The sequence below is a fragment of the Mobula hypostoma genome, chromosome 8, assembly GCF_963921235.1.
Source record: "Mobula hypostoma chromosome 8, sMobHyp1.1, whole genome shotgun sequence".
In the NCBI taxonomy this organism is placed as follows: domain Eukaryota; kingdom Metazoa; phylum Chordata; class Chondrichthyes; order Myliobatiformes; family Myliobatidae; genus Mobula; species Mobula hypostoma.
Window position 1 is genome coordinate 56,501,598 of NC_086104.1, and position 27,317 is coordinate 56,528,914.

The following is a 27,317-nucleotide window of genomic DNA, read 5'->3' on the forward strand; positions in this document are numbered from 1 at the left end:
TTGGCAGCAATTACAGCCATGAGTTTGTGTGGATAGGTCTCTGTCAGCTTTGCATATCTGGACACTACAAGTTTTCCCCGTTCTTCTTTACAAAACTGCTCAAGCTCTGTCAGTTGCATGGAGATCATGTGTGAGCAGCCCTTTCCAAGTCCACCCACAAATTCTCAATTGGATTGAGGTCTGGACTCTGACCTGGCCACTCCAGGACATTAACTTTGTCTTTATACTTTCGCTTTAGACTTGGGGGCATTGTCTTGCTGGAAAATATATCTTTTTTAAGTCACAGTTCTCTTGCAGACTGCATCAGGTTTCCATGTATTTTGCTGCATTCATTTTGCCATCTACCTTCACAGGGCCTGCTGCAGTGAAGCATCTCCACAGCCTGATGCAGCCACCACCATGCTTCACGGCAGGGATTGTGTGTTTTTGATGGTGTGTAGTGTTTTGCTTATGCCAAACATAGTGTTTAGTCTGATGGCTAAAAAGCTCAATTTTCGTTTCATCAGACCATAGAACCTTCTTCCAACTGACTTCACAGAGTCTCCCACATGCCTTCTGGCAAACTCTAGCCAAGATTTCATGAGAGATTTTTTTCAACAGTGGTTTTCATTTTGCCACTCTCCCATAAAGCTGCAACTGGTGAAGCATCTGGGCAACAATTATTGTATGTGCAGTCTCTCCCATCTCAGCCACTAAAGCTTGTAACTCCTCCAGAATTGTCATAGGTCTCTAGGTGGCTTTCGTTACTAGTCTCCTCAGTTTTTGAGGACAGCCTGCTTTAGGCAGATTTACAGCTGTGCCATATTATTTCCATTACTTGATGATTGACTTAAGGGATCATCAGTGATATTCAGGAATTTTCTTGTATCCATCTCCTGACTTGCACTATTCAAAAACCTTTTTATGGAGTTGCTTGATGTGTTCTTTTGTCTGCATAGTGTAGTTTCTGCCAGGATACTGTCTCACCAGCCGCTGGATCTTCCAGATACAGGTGTATTTTTACTACAATCAATTGAAACACCTCGACTGCACACAGGTGATCTCCAATTAGCTAATTATGTGATGTCTGAAACCAATTGGCTGCGCCAGTGATGATTTGGTGTGTCATTAAAGGACATCTCATACTTGGACCATATCACAAACAAGCAGGTCCACAAAACCATCCAGCACCACATTGGCCCTCATGAAGACCTTCTCACAACAGTGAAGAAAAGAAAGCTGAGATGGTACGGCCATGTAACAAGATCCAGTGGCCTTGCAGAGACCATTCGACAAGGAACTGTGAAGGGGAAAAGAAGGAGAAGTAGACAAAGGAAAAGATGGACAGACAACATTAAAGAATGGACAGAGAAAACATTTGCGGTGACTCAGGCTCTGGCGCACAACCACAACAGGTGGAACAGACTGGTGCAAAGCTTGTCATGACGGCTCCCCGACGTCTCCACCAGGAGTTTAGGGCGCTAGGCAAGGCAAGGTATTGAAGGAGGTGAATACATATGCAATCAATTATTTTGTGTTTTATATTTGTAATTAATTTAGATCACTTTGTAGAGGTCTGTTTTCACTTTGACACAAAAGAGTCTTTTTCAGTGTGAAAAAAAGCCAAATTAAATCCACTGATTCAATGTTGTCAAACAGTAAAACATGAAAACTTCCAAGGGAGGGGGGAGTGAGTACTTTTTAAGCACTGTATGTGAGGGAACAAAACTGGTGGTAAATTTTGTTTCTGTAATTATGTGGAATTATTAAAGCAAAAATTCACAGAGAAATGATAGGAGGAAGAGGTAAATACTCTGAACACCAAATCTATGACATCCTAATGATTAGCCCTGAATGAAGGATTCAGCATGAAATGAGTATCCAGGTCAAGCAAAAGTGGAAGAAACAAGTAGAGTTGATGTCCGATTTTCTGGAAACAGATGGTTTGGCACCTCTTTTAATTCGGATGAAATTATGAGAGCAACACACATCAAAGTTGCTGGTGAACGCAGCAGGCCAGGCAGCATCTCTAGGAAGAGGTACAGTCGACGTTTCAGGCCGAAACCCTTCATCAGGACTAACTGAAGGAAGAGTTAGTAAGAGATTTGAGAGGGGGAGGGGGAGATCCAAAATGATAGGAGAAGACAGGAGGGGGAGGGATGGAGCCAAGAGCTGGACAGGTGATTGGCAAAGGGGATATGAGAGGATCATGGGACAGGAGGTCCGGGGAGAAAGGGTGGGGGGGAACCCAGAGGATGGGCAGGGGTATAGTCAGAGGGACGGAGGGAGAAAAAGGAGAGAGAGAGAAAAAGAAAGTGTGTATATAAATAAATAACGGGTGGAGTACGAGGGGGAGGTGGGGCATTAGCAGAAGTTTGAGAAGTCTATGTTCATGCCATCAGGTTGGAGGCTACCCAGACGGAATATAAGGTGTTGTTCCTCCAACCTGAGTGTGGCTTCATCTTTACAGTAGAGGAGGCCATGGATAGACATAGCAGAATGGGAATGGGATGTGGAATTATGGTCATAGTCATACTTTATTGATCCCGGGGGAAATTGGTTTTTGTTACAGTTGCACCATAAATAATAAATAGTAATAGAAATAGTAATAGAAAATAGTAATAAATAGTTAAATAGTAATAGAAACCATAAAAACCATAGAAACTACAGCACAGAAACAGGCCTTTTGGCCCTTCTTGGTTGTGCCGAACCATTTTCTGCCTAGTCCCACTGACCTGCACACGGACCATATGCCTCCATACACCTCCCATCCATGTATCTGTCCAATTTATCTTAAATGTTAAAAAAGAACCCACATTTATCACCTCCTCTGGCAGCTCATTCCATACTCCCACCACTCTCTGTGTGAAGAAGCCCCCCCCAATGTTCCCTTTAAACTTTTCCTCCCTCACCCTTAACCCATGTCCTCTGGTTTTTTCTCTCCTTGCCTCAGTGGAAAAAGCTTGCTTGCATTCACTCTATCTATACCCATCATAATTTTATATACCTCTATCAAATCTCCCCTCATTCTTCTACGCTCCAGGGAATAAAGTCCTAACCTATTCAACCTTTCTCCGTAACTGAGTTTCTCAAGTCCTGGCAACATCCTTGTAAACCTTCTCTGCACTCTTTCAACCTTATTTATATCCTTCCTGTAATTTGGTGACCAAAGCTGAACATAATACTCCAGATTCGGCCTCACCAGTGCCTTATACAAACTCATCATAACATTCCAGCTCTCATACTCAATACTTTGATTAATAAAGGCCAATGTACCAAAAGCTCTCTTTACGACCCTATCTACTTGTGACGCCACTTTTAGGGAATTTTGTATATGTATTCCCAGATCCCTCTGTTCTACTGCACTCCTCAGTGCTGTACCATTAACCCTGTATGTTCCACCTTGGTTTGTCCTTCCAACATGCAATACCTCACACTTGTCTGTATTAAACTCCATCTGCCATTTTTCAGCCCATTTTTCCGGCTGGTCCAAGTCCCTCTGCAGGCTCTGAAAACCTTCCTCACTGTCTACTACACCTCCAATCTTTTTATCATCAGCAAATTTGCTGATCCAGTTTACCACATTATCATCCAGATCATTGATATAGATGACAAATAACAATGGACCCAACACTGATCCCTGTGGCACACCACTAGTCACAGGCCTCCACTCTGAGAAGCAATTCTCTACCACCACTCTTTGGCTTCTTCCATTGAGCCAATGTCTAATCCAATTTACCACCTCTCCATGTATACCTAGTGACTGAATTTTCCTAACTAACCTCCCATGCGGGACCTTGTCAAAGGCCTTACTGAAATCCATGTAGACAATATCCACTGCCTTCCCTTCATCCACTTTCCTGGTAACCTCCTCAAAAAACTCCAATAGATTGGTCAAACATGACCTACCACGCACAAAGCCATGTTCACTCTCCCTAATAAATCCCTGTCTATCCAAATGCTTGTAGATTCTGTCTCTTAACACTCCCTCCAATAACTTACCTACTACTGACGTTAAACTCACCGGCCTATAATTTCCCGGATTACTTTTCAATCCTTTTTTAAACAACGGAACAACATGAGACACTCTCCAATCCTCCAGCACCTCACCTGTAGACAGCGACATTTTAAATATTTCTGTCAGGGCCCCCGCAATTTCAACACTAGTCTCCTTCAAGGTCCAAGGGAACACTCTTCTCAGGTCCCGGGGATTTATCCACTTTAATTTTCCTCAAGACAGCAAGCACCTCCTCCTTTTCAATCTGTACAGTTTCCATGATCTCACTACTTGATTCCCTCAATTCCATAGACTTCATGCCAGTTTCCTTAGTAAATACAGACGCAAAAAACCTATTTAAGATCTCAAGCAACACACATCAAAGTTGCTGGTGAACGCAGCAGGCCAAGCAGCATCTGTAGGAAGAGGTGCAGTCGACGTTTCAGGCCAAGACCCTTCGTCAGGACTAACTGAAGGAAGAGTGAGTAAGGGATTTGAAAGTTGGGGGGGGGGAGATCCAAAGTGATAGGAGAAGACAGGAGGGGGAGGGATAGAGCCGAGAGCTGGATAGGTGATAGGCAAAAGGGGATACGAGAGGATCATGGGACAGGAGGTCTGGGAAGAAAGACAAGTGGGGGGGAACCCAGAGGATGGGCAAGAGGTATATTCAGAGGGACAGAGGGAGAAAAAGGAGAGTGAGAGAAAGAATGTGTGCATAAAAATGAGTAACAGATGGGGTACGAGAGGGAGGTGGGGCCTTAGCGGAAGTTAGAGAAGTCGATGTTCATGCCATCAGGTTGGAGGCTACCCAGACGGAATATAAGGTGTTGTTCCTCCAACCTGAGTGTGGCTTCATCTTTACAGTAGAGGAGGCCGTGGATGGACATGTCAGAATGGGAATGGGATGTGGAATTAAAATGTGTGGCCACTGGGAGATCCTGCTTTCTCTGGCAGACAGAGTGTAGATGTTCAGCAAAGCGGTCTCCCAGACTGCGTCGGGTCTCGCCAATATATAAAAGGCCACATCGGGAGCACCGGACGCAGTATATCACCCCAGTCGACTCACAGGTGAAGTGTTGCCTCACCTGGAAGGACTGTTTGGGGCCCTGAATGGTGGTAAGGGAGGAAGTGTAAGGGCATGTGTAGCACTTGTTCCGCTTACACGGATAAGTGCCAGGAGGGAGATCAGTGGGGAGGGATGGGGGGGACGAATGGACAAGGGAGTTGTGTAGGGAGCGATCCCTGCGGAATGCAGGGGGGGGGGAGGGAAAGATGTGCTTAGTGGTGGGATCCCGTTGGAGGTGGCGGAAGTTACGGAGAATAATATGTTGGACCCGGAGGCTGGTGGGGTGGTAGGTGAGGACCAGGGGAACCCTATTCCTAGTGGGGTGGCGGGAGGATGGAGTAAGAGCAGATGTACGTGAAATGGGGGAGATGCGTTTAAGAGCAGAGTTGATAGTGGAGGAAGGAAAGCCCCTTTCTTTAAAAAAGGAAGACATCTCCTTCGTCCTAGAATGAAAAGCCTCATCCTGAGAGCAGATGCAGCAGAGATGGAGGAATTGCGAGAAGGGGATGGCGTTTTTGCAAGAGACGGTGAGAAGAGGAATAGTCCAGATAGCTGTGAGAGTCAGTTGGCTTATAGTAGACATCAGTGGATAAGCTGTGTCCAGAGACAGAGACAGAAAGATCTAGAAAGGGGAGGGAGGTGTCGGAAATGGACCAGGTAAACTTGAGGGCAGGGTGAAAGTTGGAGGCAAAGTTAATAAAGTCAACGAGTTCTGCATGCGTGCAGGAAGCAGCGCCAATGCAGTCGTCGATGTAGCGAAGGAAAAGTGGGGGACAGATACCAGAATAGGCACGGAAAATAGATTGTTCCACAAACCCAACAAAAAGGCAGGCATAGCTAGGACCCATACGGGTGCCCATAGCTACACCTTTAGTTTGGAGGAAGTGGGAGGAGCCAAAGGAGAAATTATTAAGAGTAAGGACTAACTCCGCTAGACGGAGCAGAGTGGTGGTAGAGGGGAACTGATTAGGTCTGGAATCCAAAAAGAAGCATAGAGCTTTAAGACCTTCCTGATGGGGAATGGAATTATATAAGGACTGGACATCCATGGTGAAAATAAAGCGGTGGGGGCCAGGGAACTTAAAATCATCGAAAAGTTTAAGAGCGTGAGAAGTGTCACGAACATAGGTCGGAAGGGATTGAACAAGGGGTGATAAAACAGTGTCGAGGTATGCAGAAATGAGTTCGGTGGGGCAGGAGCAAGCTGAGACAATAGGTGGCCAGGACAGGCAGGTTTGTGGATCTTGGGTAGGAGGTAGAAACGGGAAGTGCGGGGTGTGGGAACTATAAGGTTGGTAGCAGTGGATGGGAGATCCCCTGAGTGGATAAAGTCGGTGATGGTGTGGGAGACAATGGCCTGGTGCTCCTTAGTGGGGTCACGATCGAGGGGTAAATAAGAGGAGGTATCCGCGAGTTGTCGCTGTGCCTCGGCAAGGTAGAGGTCAGTACGCCAGACTACAACAGCACCCCCCCTTATCAGCGGGTTTAATAATAATGTTAGGATTAGTGCGGAGGGAGTGGAGAGCAGAGCGTTCCAAAGGAGTGAGGTTGGAATGGGGACAAGGTGCGGTGAAGTCGAGACGGTTGATGTCCTGTCGGCAATTAGCGATAAAGAGATCCAGAGCAGGCAGAAGACCAGAGCGGGGTGTCCATGAAGAAGAGGAGGGTTGAAGACGGGAGAAGGGGTCATCGGTGGGGGTGGAAGAGTCTTTGCTGAAGAAGTTGGCTCGGAGACGGAGACGGCGGAAGAAAAGTTCCGCATCGTGGCGAACACGGAACTCGCTGAGGTGTGGGTGAAGGGGGACAAACGTGAGGCCCTTACTGAGAACTGAGCGTTCTGCCTCCGACAGTTGAAGGTCGGAGGGGATGGTAAAGACTCGGCACGGATGAGAGCTGGGATCAGAGGCGGGAGGGAGGAGGCTGGGGGTGTCAATGGAGAGGGGAGGGTTGGGGTGAGAGGAAGATGGAGCCTCTGAGGGCCCAGGAGTTGACGGTGGGATCTGAGGAAGATGGGGCTGCGGAGTGGTGATGGGGGAAGGGGAGACGGGAGTCACAACAGCAGCACATAAAGACCCGGCCTGGAGTTCAAGGCTGGAATCTTGAGAGCTGGGATCAGAGGCGGGAGGGGGGAGGCTGGGGGCGTCAATGGAGAGGGGAGGGTTGGGGTGAGAGGAAGATGGAGCCTCTGAGTACCCAGGAGCTATTTAAGATCTCCCCCATTTCCTTTGGTTCCGCACATAGCTGACCACTCTGATCTTCAAGGGGACCAATTTTATCCCTTACAATCCTTTTGCTCTTAATATACCTGTAAAAACTCTTTGGATTATCCTTCACTTTGACTGCCAAGGCAACCTCATGTCTTTTAGCCCTCCTGATTACTTTCTTAAGTATTTTCTTGCACTTCTTATACTCCTCAAGCACCTGATTTACTCCTTGTTTCCTATGCATTTCATACAACTCCCTCTTCTTCTTTATCAGAGTTGCAACATCCCTTGAGAACCAAAGTTCCTTATTCCTATTCAATTTGCCTTTAATCCTGACAGGAACATACAAACTCTGCACTCTCAAAATTTCCCCTTTGAAGGCTTCCCACCTACCGATCACATCTTTGCCAGAGAACAACCTGTCCCAATCCATGCTTTTTAGATCCTTTCTCATTTCTTCAAATTTGGCCTTCTTCCAGTTCAGAACCTCAACCCTAGGACCAGATCTATCCTTGTCCATGATCAAATTGAAACTAATGGTGTTATGATCACTGGAACCAAAGTGCTCCCCTACACAGACTTCCATCACTTGTCCTAACTCGTTTCCTAACAGGAGATCCAATATTGCATCCCCTCTAGTTGGTCCCCCTATATATTGATTTAGAAAACTTTCCTGAACACATTTTACAAACTCTAAACCATTTAGACCCCTAACAGTATGGGAGTCCCAATCAATGGATGGAAAATTAAAATCCCCTACCACCACAACTTTATGTTTCCTGCAGTTGCCTGCTATCTCTCTGCAGATTTGCTCTTCTAAGTCTCGTTGACTATTGGATAGTCTGTAATACAATCCCACTAATGTGGCCATACCTTTTCTGTTTCTCAGCTCCACCCATAAGGACTCAGTAGACAAGCCCTCTAATCTGTCCTGCCTGAGCACTGCTGTAATATTTTCCCTAACAAGCAATGCTACTCCCCCACCTTTCATTCCTCTGCCTCGATCACATCTGAAACATCGGAACCCTGGAATATTAAGCTGCCAGTCCTGCCCCTCCTGTAGCCAAGTTTCACTGATTGCTATAATGTCATAATTCCACGTGTCAATCCACGCCCTCAACTCATCCGCCTTCCCCGCAATACTCCTAGCATTGAAATATATACACCTCAGAAGATTTTTACTGCCACTCACAACCTTTCTATCAGTGGATTTGCTTAAACTTCCAACATCATTTACTTTCACCCAGCCACACTGTCAGCTCTGGCACTCTGGTTCCCATCCTCCTGCAAATCTAGTTTAAAGCCTCCCCAATAGCACTAACAAACCTCCCTGAAAGGATATTGGTCCCCCTGTAGTTCAAGTGTAACCCGTCTCTCTTGTACAGGTCCCACCTGCCCCAGAAGAGGTCCCAATGATCCTGAAATCTGTAATCCTGCCCCCTACACCAGTTCCTCAGCCACTTGTTCGTCCTCCGGAGCATCCTATTCCTACCCTCACTGGCACCTAGCACAGGTAGCAATCCCGAGATTACCACCCTTGAGGTCCTGCTTTTCAACTTCCTACCAAGCTCTCTATACTCACTCTCCAGGACCTCCTCACTCTTCCTTGCTATGTCATTGGTACCGATGTGCACCACGACATCTGGCTGGTCACCTTCCCCCTTCAGAATGTCATGCAAGCAATCAGAGACATCCTTGACCCTGGCACCCGGGAGGCAACAAACCATCCTGGATTCTCTGTCACAACCACAGAACCTCCTATCTGCACCTCTAACTATCGAATCCCCTATCACTACCGCTCTCCTCTTTTTCCACCCTGCCTTCTGCGCTGCAGAGCCAGACTCAGTGCCAGAGATCCGGCTACTGCAGCTTGTCCCAGGTAAGTCATCCCCCCCAACAGTATCCAATGCGGTATACTTGTTGTTGAGGGGAATGGCCACAGGGGAACCCTGCTCTGCCTGCCCTTTCCTCTTCCCACGCCTGACAGTGACCCAATTTCCTGTCCTCTGCTCCACTGGCATAACTACCTCCCTGTAGCTACGATCTATAATCTCCTCATTCTCTCGAATGATCCGAGGGTCATCCAGCTCCTGCTCCAGTTCCCTAACGCGGTTTGTCAGGAGCTGCAGCTGGATGCACTTCTTGCAGGTGTCGTTGTCAGGGACACCGGAGGGCTCCCTGACTTCCCACATCCTGCAAGAGGAGCATTCCAACATCCTGCCTGGCATTCTCACTACACTGCAATATGTAAATTATGCCAGTAATTTATGAAATAAGCCCAGGACCAGCCTATCGGCTCAGGGTGTCTGACCCTCCAAGGGAGGAGTTGTAAAGTTTGATGACCGTAGGCAGGAATGACTTCCTATGACGCTCAGTGCTGCATCTTGGAGGAATGAGTCTCTGGCTGAATGTACTCCTGTGCCCACCCAGTACATTATGTAGTGGTTGGGAGACATTGACCAAGATGGCATGCAACTTAGACAGCATCCTCTTTTCAGACACCACCATGAGAGAGTCCAGTTCCATCCCCACAACATCACTGGCCTTGCGAATGAGTTTGTTGATTCTGTTGGTGTCTGCTACCCTCAGCCTGCTGCCCCAGCACACAACAGCAAACATGATAGCACTGGCCACCACAGACTCGTAGAACATCCTCAGCATCGTCCGGCAGATGTTAAAGGACCTCAGTCTCCTCAGGAAATAGAGACGGCTCTGACCCTTCTTGTAGACAGCCTCAGTGTTCTTAGACCAGTCCAGTTTATTGTCAATTCGTATCCCCAGGTATTTGTAATCCTCCACCATGTCCACACTGACCCCCTGGATGGAAACAGGGGTCCGGTACCTTAGCTCTCCTCAGGTCTACCACCAGCTCCTTAGTCTTTTTCACATTAAGCTGCAGATAATTCTGCTCACACCATGTGACAAAGTTTCCTACCGTAGCCCTGTACTCAGCCTCATCTCCCTTGCTGATGCATCGAACTATGGCAGAGTCATCCGAAAACTTCTGAAGATGACAAGACTCTGTGCAGTAGATGAAGTCTGAGGTGTAAATGGTGAAGAGAAAGGGAGACAAGACAATCCCTTGTGGAGCCCCAGTGCTGCTGATCACTCTGTCGGACACACAGTGTTGCAGGCACACGTACTATATGTGTGGCCACTGGGAGATCCCACTTTCTCTGGCGGACAGAGCGTAGGTGTTCAGTGAAACAATCTCCCAGTCTGCGTCGTGTCTACCAACAGATAGAAGGCCACACTGGACGCAGTATATCACCCCAGCCAACTCACAGGTGAAGTGTTGCCTCACCTGGAAGGACTGTCTGGGGCCCTGAATGGTGGTAAGGGAGAAAGTGTAAGGGCATGTGTAGCACTTGTTCCGCTTACACGGATAAGTGCCGGGAGGGAAATCAGTGGGGGTGGATGGGGGGGACGAATGGACAAGGGAGTTGTGTAGGGAGCGATCCCTGCGGAATGCAGAGAGAGGGGGGGAGGGAAAGATGTGCTTAGTGGTGGGATCCCGTTGGAGGTGGCGGAAGTTACGGAGAATAATATGTTGGACCCGGAGGCTGGTGGGGTGGTAGGTGAGGACAAGGGGAACCCTATTCCTAGTGGGGTGGCGGGAGGATGGAGTGAGAGCAGATGTGCTTGAAATGGGGGAGATGCATTTGAGAGCAGAGTTGATGGTGGAGGAAGGGAAGCCCCTTTCTTTAAAAAAGGACACCTCCCTCATCCTGGAATGAAAAGCCTTTCAGTTAGTCCTGACGAAGGGTCTCGGCCCGAAACATCAACTGTACCTCTTGATAAAAGCATGCTACTTTTGTTATTTTCATTGCACTTCTTGGTGGTAGTTTTGTGCTTATTTTACGTAAATTTAACCCTAGCTATGGCTTCTAAGATAACTGCAAGTACCAGTGGGGGTGAAAATGTGAACATCAGTCTATATCAATCCAAGAGAAGGTTGAAATGTTGAACTAACTGGTCCAAGGTATTTGTGTGTATGAACTTTGTGACTTATATGGCATTAGTTCATCAATTATGTACGATATAAAGCACCAGAGAGAGAAAAATGTTGCAATTCTATGCAAACAGTGATTTGCTAAAGCAAATGAGCATTAGAAAAACTTCGAAAGTTTGGAAGTTGGTAAGAGCACTGAGCATGATCAAGTGATAATTGAATGGTTTCGCCAGTGTTGGAATGATGGAGACGACTTGTCAGACAGTATGATAATAAACAAAGCTAAGTTGTTCCATAAAGAACTTAAATTAGAATGTGCGTGCAACTATCATGGAGGATGGTTTCAAAGATTTAAGAAGCACCATAGAATTTTCATACTTGAAGTGTGTGGAGAAAAACAGTCTGCAAACCATGAAGGAGATGAAACTGCATTATACTGGCAGTGCACACCCAGGAAAACATTAGCAACAAAAAACCAAGAAGATCCCACAGGATTCAAGCAGTCTAAGGACCGAGTTACCATTTTAGGGTACTCCAATGCAGCAGCTACTCACAGATAGAAACCACTGGTGATCGGAAAAAGTGAATTCCCAAGGGCCTTGAAAGGAGCTAAAATTTACCCAGTGACACATTGCACAAGTTAAAATGGCCGGATTACCACCGATATTATGCTGAGTGGTTTGAGAAATATTTTGTGCCAGAAGCCAGAGCACATTGTAGGGCTACCCAAAGATTACAAAATTATTCTTATTTTAGATGATCGTTTAGCTCTCCCCAAAGCTAGATGCCAAAGTAGGAATAATGTTTTTACAGTGCATTTACCACCAAACTGTGCATTGCTTATCCAACCCCAAGACCAAGGAATGCTGCACTCTCTAAAGGCCAAATATCGCCTACTTTCCATGAAACGTCTGTTAGATGAAGAGAATGCTGGCAATGCTATACAGGCATTTAATTAAAAATTTAACGTGAAGGATGTTATTTAGTTCATTGTTTGAGGGTGGGATGAGGTAGAACCTTCAACACTAAAGAATGGCTGTCATAAGTTGTGGCCTGCCTTGATAATACGCCTGAAGAAAAGCTAGGTGATGATTTTACAGGATTTCATGTACCAAAGAAGAAAGTATTTGTTCATAATTTGCTTGTGTATGCAAAAAGGGTTATAGGACCTGCTTTCAAAGATATCACAAGTAGTCATAATGAAGAAAATCTATGGGAATGGATGATTGTCACGATGAAACATCTGTTGTGCATCACCTTACGAAGTTGGAAATGATAGACAGTGTTCTGAATTCTGATAAAAACACTGCAAGTGATGAAAATGCCAGTGATGATGAAATGGATGAAACTGGAAGATTTAATATTGACAAGTTGATTGAGTTGTTGGGTGATTTGATCAAAGGGTTAGAGAAACATACCCTTGTGACGGAACAAGAGCTGATGAATTTTTATTTGATGCAAGAAACGCTACAGAGAGGGAGATGAAATGTTTAGAAGGATAACCAAGAAGCAACATTCTTTGTAAACACATTTGCTTAATTAATAATCCTTTTTAAGCTTCTACAGTCCATTTTGCCATTATTATTGCGTGACCTCTTTTAATTTGGCAAAAATGTTAAGCTGGCAAGGTTCAGGAACTGAGGGTGCCAGAAGATCGGTGGTCAACCTGTATTAGCTACTGAAGGCAGAAGAGATGAGGGTGAGGATTGTGTGGCTAAAGGAAAGCAGATTGAGCAGTCAGAAGGTAAATGAGTAGTGAACGTGATGTAATGTGTGAAAAAACATATTTTCATGATTGAGCTCGACTGGTAGATTCCAAACATACACATGTTCACTGATCTTTAGTGAAGATTCATGACAAGAGCTGCAATTAAACCTCTAAATGGGAGGTGGGAATTTTATTGGTAGATCACTTTCTGTTGTACTGAAGTAGGGGCTGTTCGTCACAAGGTGATGCTTTTAGAGTCAACTCTTCTAGCTGTTGATCTTCACTGTGTTGCTCTGATAGCCTCAAGGGGTTTGTTGAAATCATCTGTGCTTTAAGAAATGAAGTACCTCGCTTGGGTCTGTAACTGGGTCTACAGCCATGTCTATTCTAACAGTATCAAAAGCGTAGTTCCCATCTCTGCTATAGGCTCTATTTTGGCTGCGTGGGCAAATTTATCGATGTCTGCAAGTTTTTGTCCTTGAGACTAGTAACCTTTCTGTCTTTGCTAACCTTGATTTTTCTGTCTTTCAGCCCATTTGTTCTGCTCTATTTTACCCTGTGAGTCCTGAAACAACAAGAGAATTGCAAGAAGCACTCACAGCAGGCATCAGGGAAATGGGGGTGTGTAGTAAATTGTGAGAGTGGAGAAAACATGAGGACACGTATGGGGAAACATGAGCAAAATAATTGTGGAATAGGGGTGGTGGCACCGAGACACAGCATTTAGGTTGCAGTTAACATTGCAAGCTACCAGTGTTGATTCTCCAAACAATACTGACATGTAATGGAGCAGTCAAACATGATCCTATTCTGGCTGAAAGCATTTGCAATGTATTTCTGGATTACAGAAATTCCTTACGAGCACAGACTTTACATTTTCATCTTAATAAAAGGATTTATTAGATTGTTAGTTATGAGTAAGAGGGAGGATAACATTTAATTTTAGGTTTTTTTCTTCCCTTTAAATAGTTAGTAAAGACCATAAATAGAAGATTATTTTTCTGATCCTTTGTCAGTGACGCTGAGGACTGGATTCAATGTTTCTCCATGTTTTAGTGGCTGTAATGTGGCTATTTCAATATAAGATACTTTAAACCCTTTATGCTGCAGATAACTTACCAAGGCTTATTTGCCCTAGATATTGTGGTTCTTATTTGAGTAAGATTAAACTCGTATTTTAGAAACGATTCTCTTTCATTGTGTAAAATTATTTCATTTATACAGATTGCCTTACTTTTACAGTACTGGTTGGCTGACGTTTTTACATTCCCATTTCTTATTAACCTCTTGGCCTTTACTGTAACAGGATGTATGCTTCAGAACATTAGTAAGTTATTTATTATATTTTTGAGTATTCTTTGTGCACAAATCCTTGAATATCTATCTATTATATGTCTTCTCACGGTATTCTTAATGGAATTAATGGGAAATAGAGTGAAAATGGGGGAAAAAAACAGAAATGTTACATCAATCTAAATTTACAATGAACAATAAAAATTATACCCTAGTTGTAAATGTAAATTTGGAATGAGGAAAGGGAAGGATTATAATCATTAGGGAAGTGGTACAGAACTAATTTCTGGAGCTGTAGGCTGAAATGTCCCCGCAAACTGATATGGGTTCCTAAAAGAAGTTGATGTTTTTAATTACACAAAATTTCTAAACTATGGGGATGGTTCCATTAGGTTGAAAACAGGCAAACATATTTCCTGTATTAGTATCCTGCAAACCTGCAATCCAGCTTTTCCAGCTCTTAAAAATAAACCGAGAAATATTAGGCTGGTGAGCCTGATATCAGTAGAGGGTAAGTTGTTGGAAGGTATTCTAAGGGACCGGATAAATGAGTAATTGGATAGACGTGGACTGATTAAGGATAGTTAGCATGACTTTGTGCATGGTAGATCAAGACTAACCAATGGTACAGAGTTTTTCTTAGAGGAAGCTACCAGGAAAGTTGATGAAGGCAAGACAGTGGATGTTGTCTTCATGGACTTTAGCAAGACATTTGACAAGGTCCTGCATGGAAGGTTGGTCAAGAAGGTTCAGTCACTCAGTATTCAAGATGAGGTTGTAAATTTGATGAGACATTGGCTTTCTCGGAGAAGCCAGAGAGTGGTACTAGATGGTTGCCTCTCTGAATGGAGACCTGTGACTAGTGGAATGCTGCAGGGATTGGTGCTAGATCCTTTGCTTTTTGTGATCTATATCAACAATCGGATAATGTGGTTAACTGGATCAGAAATTTTGCAGATGACACCAGCTAGGGGGTGTAGTGGCCAGTGAGGAAAGCTATCATGGCTTGCAGCAGGATCTGGATCAGCTGGAAAAATGAGCCAAAAATAGCAGATGGAATTTAATGCAGACAAGTACAAAGTGCTGTACTTCAGTAGGACCAACTAAGGTAGATCTTACACAGTGAACAGTAGCGTACTGTTGAGTATGGTAAAACAAAGGGATCTGGAAATGCAGCTCCGTAATTAGTTGAAATTGGCCTCACAGGTAGATACGATCGTAAAGAAAGTTTTTGGCACATTTGCCTTCATAAATCAAAGTATTGAGTACAGAAGATGGGGTGTTATGTTGAAGTTGCATAACACATTGGTGAGGCCTGATTTGGAGTACTATGTGCAGTTTTGGTCACCTACCTACTGGAAAGATGTAAATAAGGTTGAAAAGGGCAGAGAAAATTTACAAGGATGTTGCTGGATCTGGAGGATCTGAGTTACAAAGAAAAATTGAATAGGTTAGGACTTTATTCCTTAGAATGTAGAAGATTGAGAAGAGATTTGATAGAAGTATGTAAAATTATGAGGGGTATAGATGGGGTAAATGCAAGCAGGCTTTTTCCATTGCGGTTGGGTGGGACTACAAATAGTGGTCATGAGTTAAGGGTGAAAGGTGAAAAGTTAAAAGGAAACATGAGGGGAAACGTCATTTAGAGGGTTGTGAGAGTGTGGAATGAGCTGCCAGTCAAGTTGTGTGTGCAAGCTCGATTTCAATGTTTAAGAGAAGTTTGGATAGGTATGTGGATGGTAGGGGTATGGTGGTCCAAGGGTCCCATTGCAGGTCGATGGGAGTAGGCGGTTTAAATGGTTCAGCACAGATGAACCATATGACTCCATGAGATGGAAAGCATAACCTGCAAGCCAGTTAGCTTGATGTCTGTCTTAGAACTGTCAAAGTTGTAGACAAATTCAATGTACCCTGGCAAAGTCAGCATGGTTTAATGAAAGGGAAATGATATTCAGAAGTTATTTAAGTTGTTTGAAGTAATGTAATGTTGCTGAAGAACAACCAAGGAGAACCATTAAGAATGGACTGTGCTTAAATTTTCAGTGACCACTTGATATGGGCTGCATCAAGTATTACTGTGGAAAAAGTAAAGCTTATGTTCTGGGAGTTAGCATATTGGTGCAGGTGGAAGATAGTTCTGCTAACAGGAAATGAAGAGGGGCTCAGAAAAATAGAGGGATAAGGGTAACCCTAGGTAATTTCTAAGGTAAGGACACGTTCGGCACAGCTTTGTGGGCCGAAGGGTCTGTGTTGTGCTGTTGGTTTTCTATATTTCTATAAATGAGTCTTGTTCTGATTGACAAATGTTGTGAAGGGTGTACCACAGAGATTGGTACTGGGGCTTCAACTTTTACAGTTTTTATAAATGATATGAAGGTAGATGGGACAGCAAGTTGTAGAAAGGACACAGAGAGATGACAGAGACATGCAGATAATTAAGTAAACAATGGCGTAACATGGGGAAGTTCAAAATTGTTCATTTTGACAGATAAAATCTAAACATGTATACTCTTTTTCTAAAAGACCAAAAAGCAAGCATAGTAAATAGAAACGCTCAGAGTATGACTATGGCTAGCACGAGAGGGCATAGTTTTAAGGTGCTTGGAAGTAGGTACAGAGGAGATGTCAGGGGTAAGATTTTTACGCAGAAGGTGGTGAATGCCTGGAATGGGCTGCCAGCGGTGGTGGTGGAGGTCTTTTAAGAGACTCCTGGATGGATACATGGAGCTTAAAAAAATAGAGGGCTATGGGTAAGCCCAGGTAGTTCTAAGGTAAGGCCATGTTCGGCACAGCATTATGGGCTGAAGGGTCTGTATTGTGCTGTAGGTTTTCTATGTTTCTATGTTTCAAAATATTAATTGCAAGGAAAACCAAATACAAGAGGTTATGGTACTGTTTACATAAAGCGTTTGGTGAGATCACTTCTTGAGTACTGCATTCCATTTACTGCTTGTCATTTTAGGAAGGATGTGAATGTATTTGGCAGCAGTTCAAAGTTTACTAGACTAATAACTGAAATGGGCAGGTTGTCTTGCAAGGAAAGGTTGGATAAACTAGGCGTCTGTTGGAGTTTAGAAGAATGAGAAGCACTTTGAGGGAAATAACAGAGCCTAGGTTCATAAATAAGATGCTTCCTTTTTAAGGCAGAGATGAGATGTTTTTTTTTCCTCAGAGTTGTGAGACTTTTGGAATACTCTTATTGAATTGAAACAGGTTTCGATGGTTTCTTCATAAGCAAGAGAGTGAGGGGTTACTTGGTAGGTGAGAATAGCTTTGACCTTATTTAACAGTTAAACACATTCTAATGGCTTGAATTCCTACCTGGTATGTTTTTGTATTAACAACTTCTTGTCACATTGTTTTTATTGCCTACTTTTGCACTCTTCTTACCAACATGTGCACAAGAAAAGCTAAAAAAAAAAAGATACGAGGCTGCTTTGGCAAGTAAGGTGAAAATAAATCCAAAGGGTTTCTACAGTTATATTAATACCAAAAGGATAATGAGGGATAAAATTGGTCCCTTAGAGAATCAGAGTGGACGGCTATGTGCGGAGCCAAAAGAGATGAGGGAGATTTTGAACAATTTCTTTTCTTCGGTATTCACTAAGGAGAAGGATATTGAACTGTGTAAGGTAAAGGAAACACGAAGGGTAGTTATGGAAAGTATGATTAAAGAAGAGGAAGTACTGGCGCTTTTAAGGAATATAACAGTGGATAAGTCTCCGGGTCCGGACAGATATTCCCTAGGACCTTGAGGGAAGTTAGTGTGGAAATAGCAGGAGCTCTGACAGAAATATTTCAAATGTCATTAGAAACGGGGATGGTGCCAGAGGATTGGCATATTGCTCATGTTGTTCCATTGTTTAAAAAGGGTTCTAAGAGTAAACCTAGCAATTATTGGCCTGTGAGTTTGACGTCAGTGGTGGGTAAATTGATGGAAAGTATTCTTAGAGATGGTATATATAATTATTTGGATAGACAGAGTCTGATTAGGAACAGCCAACATGGATTTGTGTGTGGAAGGTCATGTTTGACAAATATTGAATTTTTTGAAGAGGTTACTAGGAAAGTTGACGAGGGTAAAGCGGTGGATGTTGTCTGTATGGACTTCAGTAAGGCCTTTGACAAGGTTCCACACGGAAGGTTAGTTAGGAAGGTTCAATCATCAGGTATTAATATCGAAGTAGTAAAATGGATTCAGCAGTGGCTGGATGGGAGACACCAGAGAGTAGTGGTGGATAACTGTGTGTCAGGTTGGAGGACGGGTGTCTAGCGATGTGCCTCAGGGATCTGTACTGGCTCCAATGTTGTTTGTCATATATATTAAATGATCTGGATGATGGGGTGGTAAATTGGATTAGTAAGTATGCAGATGATACTAAGATGGTGGCATTGTGGATAATGAAGTAGGTTTTCAAAGCTTGCAGAGAGATTCAGGCCAGTTAGAAGAGTGGGCTGAAAGATGGCAGATGGAGTTTAATGCTGAAAAATGTGAGGTGCTACATTTTGGTAGGACTAATCAAAATAGGACATATGTGGTAAATGGTAGGGCATTGAAGAATTCAGTAGAACAGAGGGATCTAGGAATAATGGTGCATAGTTCCCTGAAGGTGGAATCTCATGTGGATAGGGTGGTGAAGAAAGCTTTTGGTATGCTGGTCTTTATAAATCAGAACATTGAGTATAGGAGTTGGGATGCAATGTTGAAATTGTATAAGGCATTGGTGAGGTCAGATTTGGAGTATTGTGTATGGTTCTGGTCACTGAATTATAGGAAAGATGTCAATAAAATTGAGGGAGAACAGCAGAGATTTACTAAAATGTTGCCTGGGTTTCATCTCCTAAGTTACAGAGAAAGGTTGAACAAGTTAGATCTTTATTCTTTGGAGCGTAGAAGGTTGAGGGGGGACTTGATAGAGGTATTTAAAATTGTGAGGGGGTAGATAGAGTTGACATGGATGGGTTTTTTCCATTGAGAGTGTGGAAAATTCAAACAAGGGGACATGAGTTGAGAATAAAAGGGCAAAAGTATGGGGGTAACATGAGGGAGAACTTCTTTACTCAGAGAGTGGTAGCTGTGTGGAATGAGCTTCCAGCAGAAGTGGTTGAGGCAGGTTTGATGTTGTCATTTAAAGTTAAATTGGATAGATATATGGACAGGATAGGAATGGAGGGTTATGGGCTGAGTGCAGGTCGGTGGGACTAGGTGAGAGTAAGAGTTTGGCACGGATTAGAAGGGCCGAGATGGCCTGTTTCCGTGCTGTAATTGTTATATGGTTATATTCTTGGTCTAGTCAAAAATCAGTATCTCAATGACTACCTTTTATTTATAAATGAGGCCTTCCCAACAGCAGATCAAAAAAAGAAAATTCTTATAGTGGTTATAGACATTCAGTAAATGCCTAGTAGTTGGTGATCAGAATTTCTTATGTTTTAGATAAATATTGTTAAATGCACCATCTTCATTTTGTGTACACTTGATTTTATAAATGATCTAATCTTTTTTTAATTTGTTCAGTATTTCTAACAGATTTAAAAAAATAAACAATGTATATGTACAGTGGAACTATGACCTTTTCCTTGGCAGTTGACAATGTTCTTGGATCAGGCTAAATGTTCTGCATTTGGGATTGTATCCACTCCAGTGCCACGCTGAACTTGCCATTACCCAGTTCACAATTGTTGATTCTCTGGTCGTCTTACTTAAATGTTGATCTGGTATTGAGCGAGATAGAAATTGTGTAGATCCTTGTACGTATTTGCATTAAAGGGATTGGAAATGATGCAGCCGTGTGTTCTAAAATTCTGTTTTCCTTCATTTCCAGAACCGCTTGTGAAAGGCAGCTCATGTAGAGAGACAACGAAGACAGCAGGATGACGGCAGTAGCAACAGACTACGACAACATTGACATTCAGCAGCAGTACAGTGATGTCAACAACCGCTGGGATGTAGAAGAATGGGATAATGAAAACAGCTCTGCTCGGCTGTTTGAGCGATCCCGTATTAAGGCCTTAGCAGGTATGTGCATTAATCTATTAAATCAGGATAACATTCTGATCAAATAGGAGATAAAAGAATATATTTTCTTTTAATTTCTGCAAATTTGCTTGTGCATTTCCTTCCTTCTGGATTATGCAGCAGTTTTAACTAATCAAACACTCATTTTGTGTTATCAAAAAGAGCAAGTGCAAAGACACAGTGAATGTATTCAGCAGTATTACTCTTTAGCAGGACTCAATGTGTAGCAATCAAGGTTAAAATCACAGCCTTTAAGAATATTCATCCTTTATCCACGTCTACCCTGCCTATATAAAGTGTGCCACAAATGGCATTGGGAAATTTGCTGCACTGAATTAGAAAGCAATAGGAGTGCACCATTTCATTCCTTGACCCCACCACCTGGCTTCTTCATCCTTCTTTCCTAGTCCTTTTGAAGGATCTTGGCCTTCCTTTCCATAGATGCTGCCTGACCTGCTGAGTTCCTCCAGCATCTTGTGTGTTACTCTGGATTTCCAGCATCTCCAGAATCTCTTGTGTTTGTGCCTGCGGAAGTATTTCTTAATGTCACTCCTGAAAGACCAGGCATTTTTACATCTAATGGGATCCCACCACCAGGCACATTGTTCCCTTCCCCAGGGATTGCTCTCTCCGTGACTGCCTTATCCACTCGTCGACCTTCAGAGGTCTGCTCTTGGCATCTATCCCTGCAACCATGACAAGTGCTGCACCTGCCCCTACACCTCCTCTTTCACCACCGTGCAGGGCCTTAGGAAGTCTTTCCAGGTGAGGGAGCACTTTACCTGCGAATCTTTTGGGGTCATTTACTGCATCTGGTTCTCTGGTGTGGCCTCCCCTACATCGGTAAGATGCAGCGCAGATTGGGGTACTGTTTTGTCAAACACATTTGCTCCATATGCTGCAACAGCCACGATCTCTCAGTGGCCGTCCATGTAAATTCCACATCCCATTCCCACGCCAACTTGTCCAAAATGAAGCCAGATAGTATTCCGGGAGAGAGTTCCCACCAGGTCCCTATGCATTTAGACCAAGCCGTCTCTCCTCTTGGATTCAAATCGTCTTGTGGTAAAGACCACCACATCATTTGACTTGATTTCTTGCTGTAGCTCCATATTAGCTATTACCTGTCCGAAAATCAGCATATTTCAATCTTTCATCATTTAAAATATACAGTGCTTTTCAAGCCAAAGTTTCCTGCAATCAAGATATGAGCACTAATGTGATGAAAGGTTCGCACCTGAAAGTCACAGTTTTGAATTTAAAAATAAGTTATTTCCTGCTTTCACAATCACTCCCCCACTCCAACCACTGAGCTCTGAGGGCACTCCTGGAAAGTACAAAGAGTGATTATTATTCCAGTAGTTATCATGTTGGCTTGCTACTTACTTTTTTTGTCCTGGGAAGTCTGCCCTGCTATTTCAGTGGTGCAAGTTTGTAATTACAACTCAGATTACTTTCGCTTCAGAAGTTAAGAATTGGAAGCTGCCTTGTTTTCAAGTTTGCACCTGTAGATCTTTAGAATTGAAGTAAACAGATGTTGTATCTTCAAGATTTTTAAGATTCTAGTTAATATTGGACATGCAAATTGTGACATCTGGTCAAATTTGCAGCTGAATTTAGCTCATGACTTTTGGCTGCTGGAAGTTGCTTGATAATCCACTGAGCAGGCAGCCATCAAGGAAGGCACTGTAGACAAAGTAGACTTTTCCTTGTGGTATTGCACAGTGCAGAGATCAGAGTAAGTGCAGAAAATTGCACATTGGGACAGATATTAACAAGAAGATTGCTTCAGAAGGTGCGGAAGAAAGTCAGATATTGGGGTGCTGTGTCAGAGGAAGACTGGTGACTGACGACATCGACAACTTTAGACCAAAATGAATGAAGCATGCAGCATTTGAGTGTTTAGCTCAATGTCTTCTGACATAATGTCAGAAGAGTATTGCTTGATGTCATTGCGTGTACCCACCAATTTTTTTGTGCACACCAGGTTGTTTGTGTGTACGCTTGTGCCTCCCCACCAATAATTTGGCCGCTTGTCTTCTGCTGCAACCTAACATGATCTGTTATCTCTGAGTTAATGTCCCCTAAATGATAAAATTTTAGCAAACCCAGTCTCTGACACAGTCAGAATACTTTTAGCACAAAAAGCCATTTCAAGATTTGGTGCTTCAGTGTTTGAGAATTTGTTTGTGCATTCTTGTTTCTGCTTCTCTCTCCATCAATGCCATCAAAAGAAAACTCTCTGAGTACTGCTGTCTTCTTCAATTCCCCACTCTGGCCCCCTTTGCCTCTTTTCCTCGGCTGCCCATCACCTCCCTCCAGAGCTCCTTCTCCTTCCCTTTCCCTCATGGTCCACTCTCCTCTCCTATCAGACTCCTTCTTCAGTCCTCTACTCTTTCACCTATCACCTCCCAGCTTCTTCCTTGCTATCCCCTCCCCCAGTCAACCGGGCTTCACCTGGTAGCTTGTACTCCTTCCCCTCCCCCCACCTCTTATTCTGTCATCTAGTGCTGAAGAAAGGTCTTGGCCTGATACGTCGACTGTTTATTCATTTCCATAGATTCTACCTGACTTACTGAGTTCCTCCAGCATTTTGTGGGTGTTGATGGTAGTATTCTGCCTTTTTGTTGCTGTATTTGCTGGTAAATCAATTGAAAATAATTGAGTGAAGTGCTGTGTAGCTGCCTGAGAATGTAATACAATACCTTGTAAATGCAGGTGTATTCTTTAATTTGCCAGTAACTCTTTCAGTGCTAAGTAGTTCATCAAAAATTTAGGAAATAGTTGGGCCCAGTACCAGACAGTTTGGAAACTGAATTATTTACTTATGCTTAAAAACACATAAGAATAGGTATCAATGTGTGTTTGTAAAGAAACAAAAAGAAAGGAAATAATCCCAAAAGAGAAATGTTCTTTCAAGGATTGCTTTTGATTTGTGTGGGCTTCCTTATTATTATTATTATTATTATTATTATTATTATTATTAAAACAACAATAAACTCGGAGACCCAAAGTGTGTCCCTGAAGAAATTTGGCAAGTTCAGTCAATTGGAAAAACTTACCTTCACTCAGGCAAGGAGCAAGTAAAAAGTTGATGCAATAACTGTAATAATTTCATGTTGATCTTTCCAAACCAGTGTATGCCATTTGTCTATGGATACATGTTTCAAAGTTTGGGGGTTCATCTGCCAAGTAACTACCCCGAGTCTGAATTAATGCAATGTGGATGAACAGGGGTTTTATTGATGCCAGCTGGCTTCTTCATCTCCTAAAATGGAAGGCAGGACACATGTGCTCAGTAAAAGTGAAAAAGCTAAAAAAAAAAATTGCTTAATGCAGATACAAATAGCACCTGTTTGAGGTGCCACTTAAAAGATAATTTTGTGTGCATTTGCCAAAGACTAGGACTGCATGAAAGAAAGCTTTAAAATACGGTCGCCTGAACACAAAGTTGGGGGGAATGGTAGTGCCTCTCTCTCCAGCAAACTGAACACACCAACCAAAAGGCACCAATCCTGAGATTTACTGCTACAGCTTATGCCTATGAACTTTAGTACCACCATGCCTGTTTTGTTCTTCCGATATATTCCCACGTTGAACACTGTTGATGTTTCAGTTGAGTGCTGCCTGAAGCAAGGAATATGGATATGAAGGGAACTTGGATTTCTATTTAAAAGTAGATTCTTTTCAGCTGAAAAGACGTCTAGAATAAGGAGTGATAAAACATGCGTTGAGTAGACAACCAGCACCGTTCTCCAGGGTAGCAGTGGCCAATACTAGAGGACATTTGTTTTAAGGTGAGTGGTGGAAAGTTTAGGAGAGATGTCAGATGAAGGTTTTTTTATATAAAGAGTGTGTCGTGCCTGGAAAGTACTGTCGGAGATGGTGTTAAAGGCTGATACAGTAGGGAAATTTAAAACACTCTTGGATAGGCATACAGATAAAAGAAAAATAGAGGGTTATGGACTGTGTAGAAGGGAAGTGTTAGATTGTGAAGTATGCTTATATAGCACAGTATTGGCCGTATTGTGCTCTATTATTTTGTGTAAGAAAATTAGTACTAAAGACTTTTCACAGTTCTAAATCACTAGCATTTTAACTATATTAACTTTATGCATTGATACACATTTGTTTGGGCAGGGCAGAGTAACTGCAGTAACCACCAGCAATATTTAGTAGATCAAGTGTGTAGTGAGTAGGAAGGATATATGTCACAGATGGCTTGGTTCCTTTTCACTTTTGTAGGTTCTGAAATGGATGATTAGGCCACTGTGGGGCCTATAGAGTTTGGCACTGCTGGGCAGGTGAGGTGGGTATGCTTCCTCCACCTTTTTCAAGTGGATTTCTCTGTAATCTCAACAAAGCGACTTGAAGTTCTCAATGGCATCTCAAACACTCTGCTTCCATTTTGTGTGGTTGTATCCCAAGGACTCCTGTTGCCCTCCATAGATGCTATCTGATTTGCTAAAGTTCCACCAGCATTTAATGTATTGCTCAATATTTCCAGTATCTGCAGAATCTTTTATGTTTAAGATTTAATACATAGTCAAGGTTGCTTTGAGGACCTCATTGAATAATTTCCTCTGACCACCAAATAATTTCTTCTTACTAGGAAGCATGGAGCAAATGCTGGTTTTGTGAGTCAGGCCAGTGAACTGTCATTTGAGCTTTGACGCTGGGAAGTTGGCCTGGGTGAAGACACAGACATTGGTTGACTTATCAGGATTTGCAGCATTTTGTGCATCCGTGTCCATTAATATGAGGAACTGATAAGCGAGGCTTTGGGCCTGCTCCAGGCTGCTCTGGGGTTGGATCTGAGGTTTCAATTTGGTTCAGAATTTTGTTTTTCGGTTCAATTGTTTGCATGATTGTGGTATTTTCCCCCCTTTCTCTTGCACATCAGGTGTTGGTCTTTTTATTATTTTTTTTAACTTTAATTGGGTTCTTTTGGGTTTCTTGCTTTGTGGCTACGTGTAAGCAAACTGATCTTAAGGTTGTATAATTTATATTTTCTTTAATGATAAATGTACTTTGAATCTTTGAATTTTGTAGGCAGCAATGGTGATGCTTCTCAATCTTTGTAGGGTAAGGTAGTCCATGGCTGTAATATGTACAGGAGGATAGGGATCACTGCTGCCTATAGATCAAAAGGTTCGTGCTGGGTTTGAGTTCCTAGTTCTACTGCTGTAGTATAAACTATCATCTGCAGAATTGGTTTAAGTTGCATCTAGTATTAAAGCCAACAAGTCCTAGTACATGGGACCCAAGAAGCAGTCAAAGTCTCTGAGTAAATTTGTAAGATTAAAGTTGTGTATGTTTCTATACTTGTTGGCTCTGTAGCAATGGGTTCAATGTCTGTGGTGAGCTGTACCAGAATTGCTACTTGCTGACCCCCAAGGGCTATACCCAACTAAAAGTTAATCAGAACTCTTGCTTGCCTGTTTTCAACTAACTCAATTATACTACTGTAGAAATCCTCTGAGGAAAACTGAGTTACAGGTGCAATTGTGAAATGTAGAATTGGTCAATAGTCAGTTAAGCAGATTGTAGAAGGGTTTCCCTTTTCTATTCTGGCAGCTTCTTTTGCTTTTTCAATTTCTTGTTTCCTCACACCTGCTTGTTCTAGCTCAGTGCAACTTCAGTTGAGCGTAACTGTTACTCATTGCACATCTATCTCCTTGTGCACTTCAATAAAAACTCGTAAAATTTGGTGAAGCTCAGAGAAGAAAAATTTGCTCTTCAAAAAAGAGGTGCACATGAAGGGTATTTCAAACCATGGCATGTGAATTTAAACTTAAGCGTAACAGCTTACAAGTTATGATACCACTGCTTATACATGGCTTGGAATTTTATGTTGTTTTCCAATATACAGCAAGTAAGACATCAGCTCAAGGGTGATTGGGGCCTGTTCAAATACAGGTCAAGCTCAGGAGTATGAAAAGCAATCCTAAAGTCAAGTTAACTGATTATAGGGGAAACTAATTGTTTGTCATCTATATCAATAATCTGGATGATAGTGATTAACTGGATCAACAATTTGCGGGGATCCCAACAATTGGGGTATAGTAGGGAGTGAGGAATGCTGTTAATGGCTTGCAGAGGGATACTGGATCAGCTGGAAAAATGGGCTGAAAAATGGCAGGTGGAATTTAATGCCAACAAGTGTGAGGTGTTGCACTTTAGTAGAGCCATTCAGGGTAGGTCTTAGTGGTAGGGCACTAAGATTGCTCTAGAATGAAAGGGTCTGGGAATACAGGTCCATAATTCATTAAAAGAGGCATCACAGGTTGATGAAAGCTTTTGACACATTGGCCTTCATAAATCAATGTATTGAGTACAGGAGACGCGATGTTATGTTGAAGTTGTATAAGATGTTGGTGAGGTCTAATTTGGAGTATTGTGTGCAGTTTTGGTCACTTATGTACAGGATGTAAATAAGGTTGAAAGGGTACAGAGAAATTTTACAAGGATGTTGCTGGGTTTGAAGGACCTGAGTTATAAGGAAAGATTGAATAGGTTAGGACATCATTCCTTGGAGCATAGAAGATTGAGAGGAGAATTGATGGAGATATATAAAATTATGAAGTGTGAGCCAGCGTAAAAGCAAGCAGGCATTTTCCAGTGAGGTTGGGTGGGACTGCAGCTGGAGATCATGGGTTAAGTGTGGAAGGTGAAAAACTTATGGGGAACATGAGGGGAAACTTCTTCAGTTAAAGAGTCATGAGAGTATGTAAGAGGTGCTTTGTATAGGTACTTTTCTATGACTATGACAAGATATAGGCCAATGGGTTAGGCTCAGATTTTATTTTGTTTGCTTGCTTGATCTGTGATTTCTTTTTCCCCTGACATACAAAATTCCTTTCTAAAATTCAATTTACTAAAATATCCCAGTACATGTGGTAGTACATGCCTGTATTATTATTATTGTACCACTTTGCTTGCCCTGTGGATAACTAAACAATGTTTTTAAGTCCTGCACTCAACTTACCTGCAACTGGAAGTTTCTGTTTAATATATCAAGTATAACAGGAAACTAGTTAACAATTAAATTCAAATTGACCAGGCATCAAATAAATCCTTTTTTCCCAGACTATCTTGT

The 27,317-nt window shown here is 42.8% G+C and overlaps 1 protein-coding gene across 2 annotated transcripts in view; it reads left to right on the forward strand.

Annotated features, from left to right (window-relative positions):
• sptbn1 (spectrin, beta, non-erythrocytic 1) overlaps positions 1–27,317 on the forward strand; it is a 308,382-nt gene that overhangs the window by 102,914 nt on the left and 178,151 nt on the right. For both annotated transcript variants that reach the window (XM_063055879.1, XM_063055881.1), the window contains exon 3: positions 20,025–20,218. In XM_063055879.1, the coding sequence (XP_062911949.1) occupies positions 20,074–20,218 (145 nt within the window). In that variant the 5' untranslated portion in view covers positions 20,025–20,073. The remainder of the gene's footprint in view (positions 1–20,024; positions 20,219–27,317) is intronic.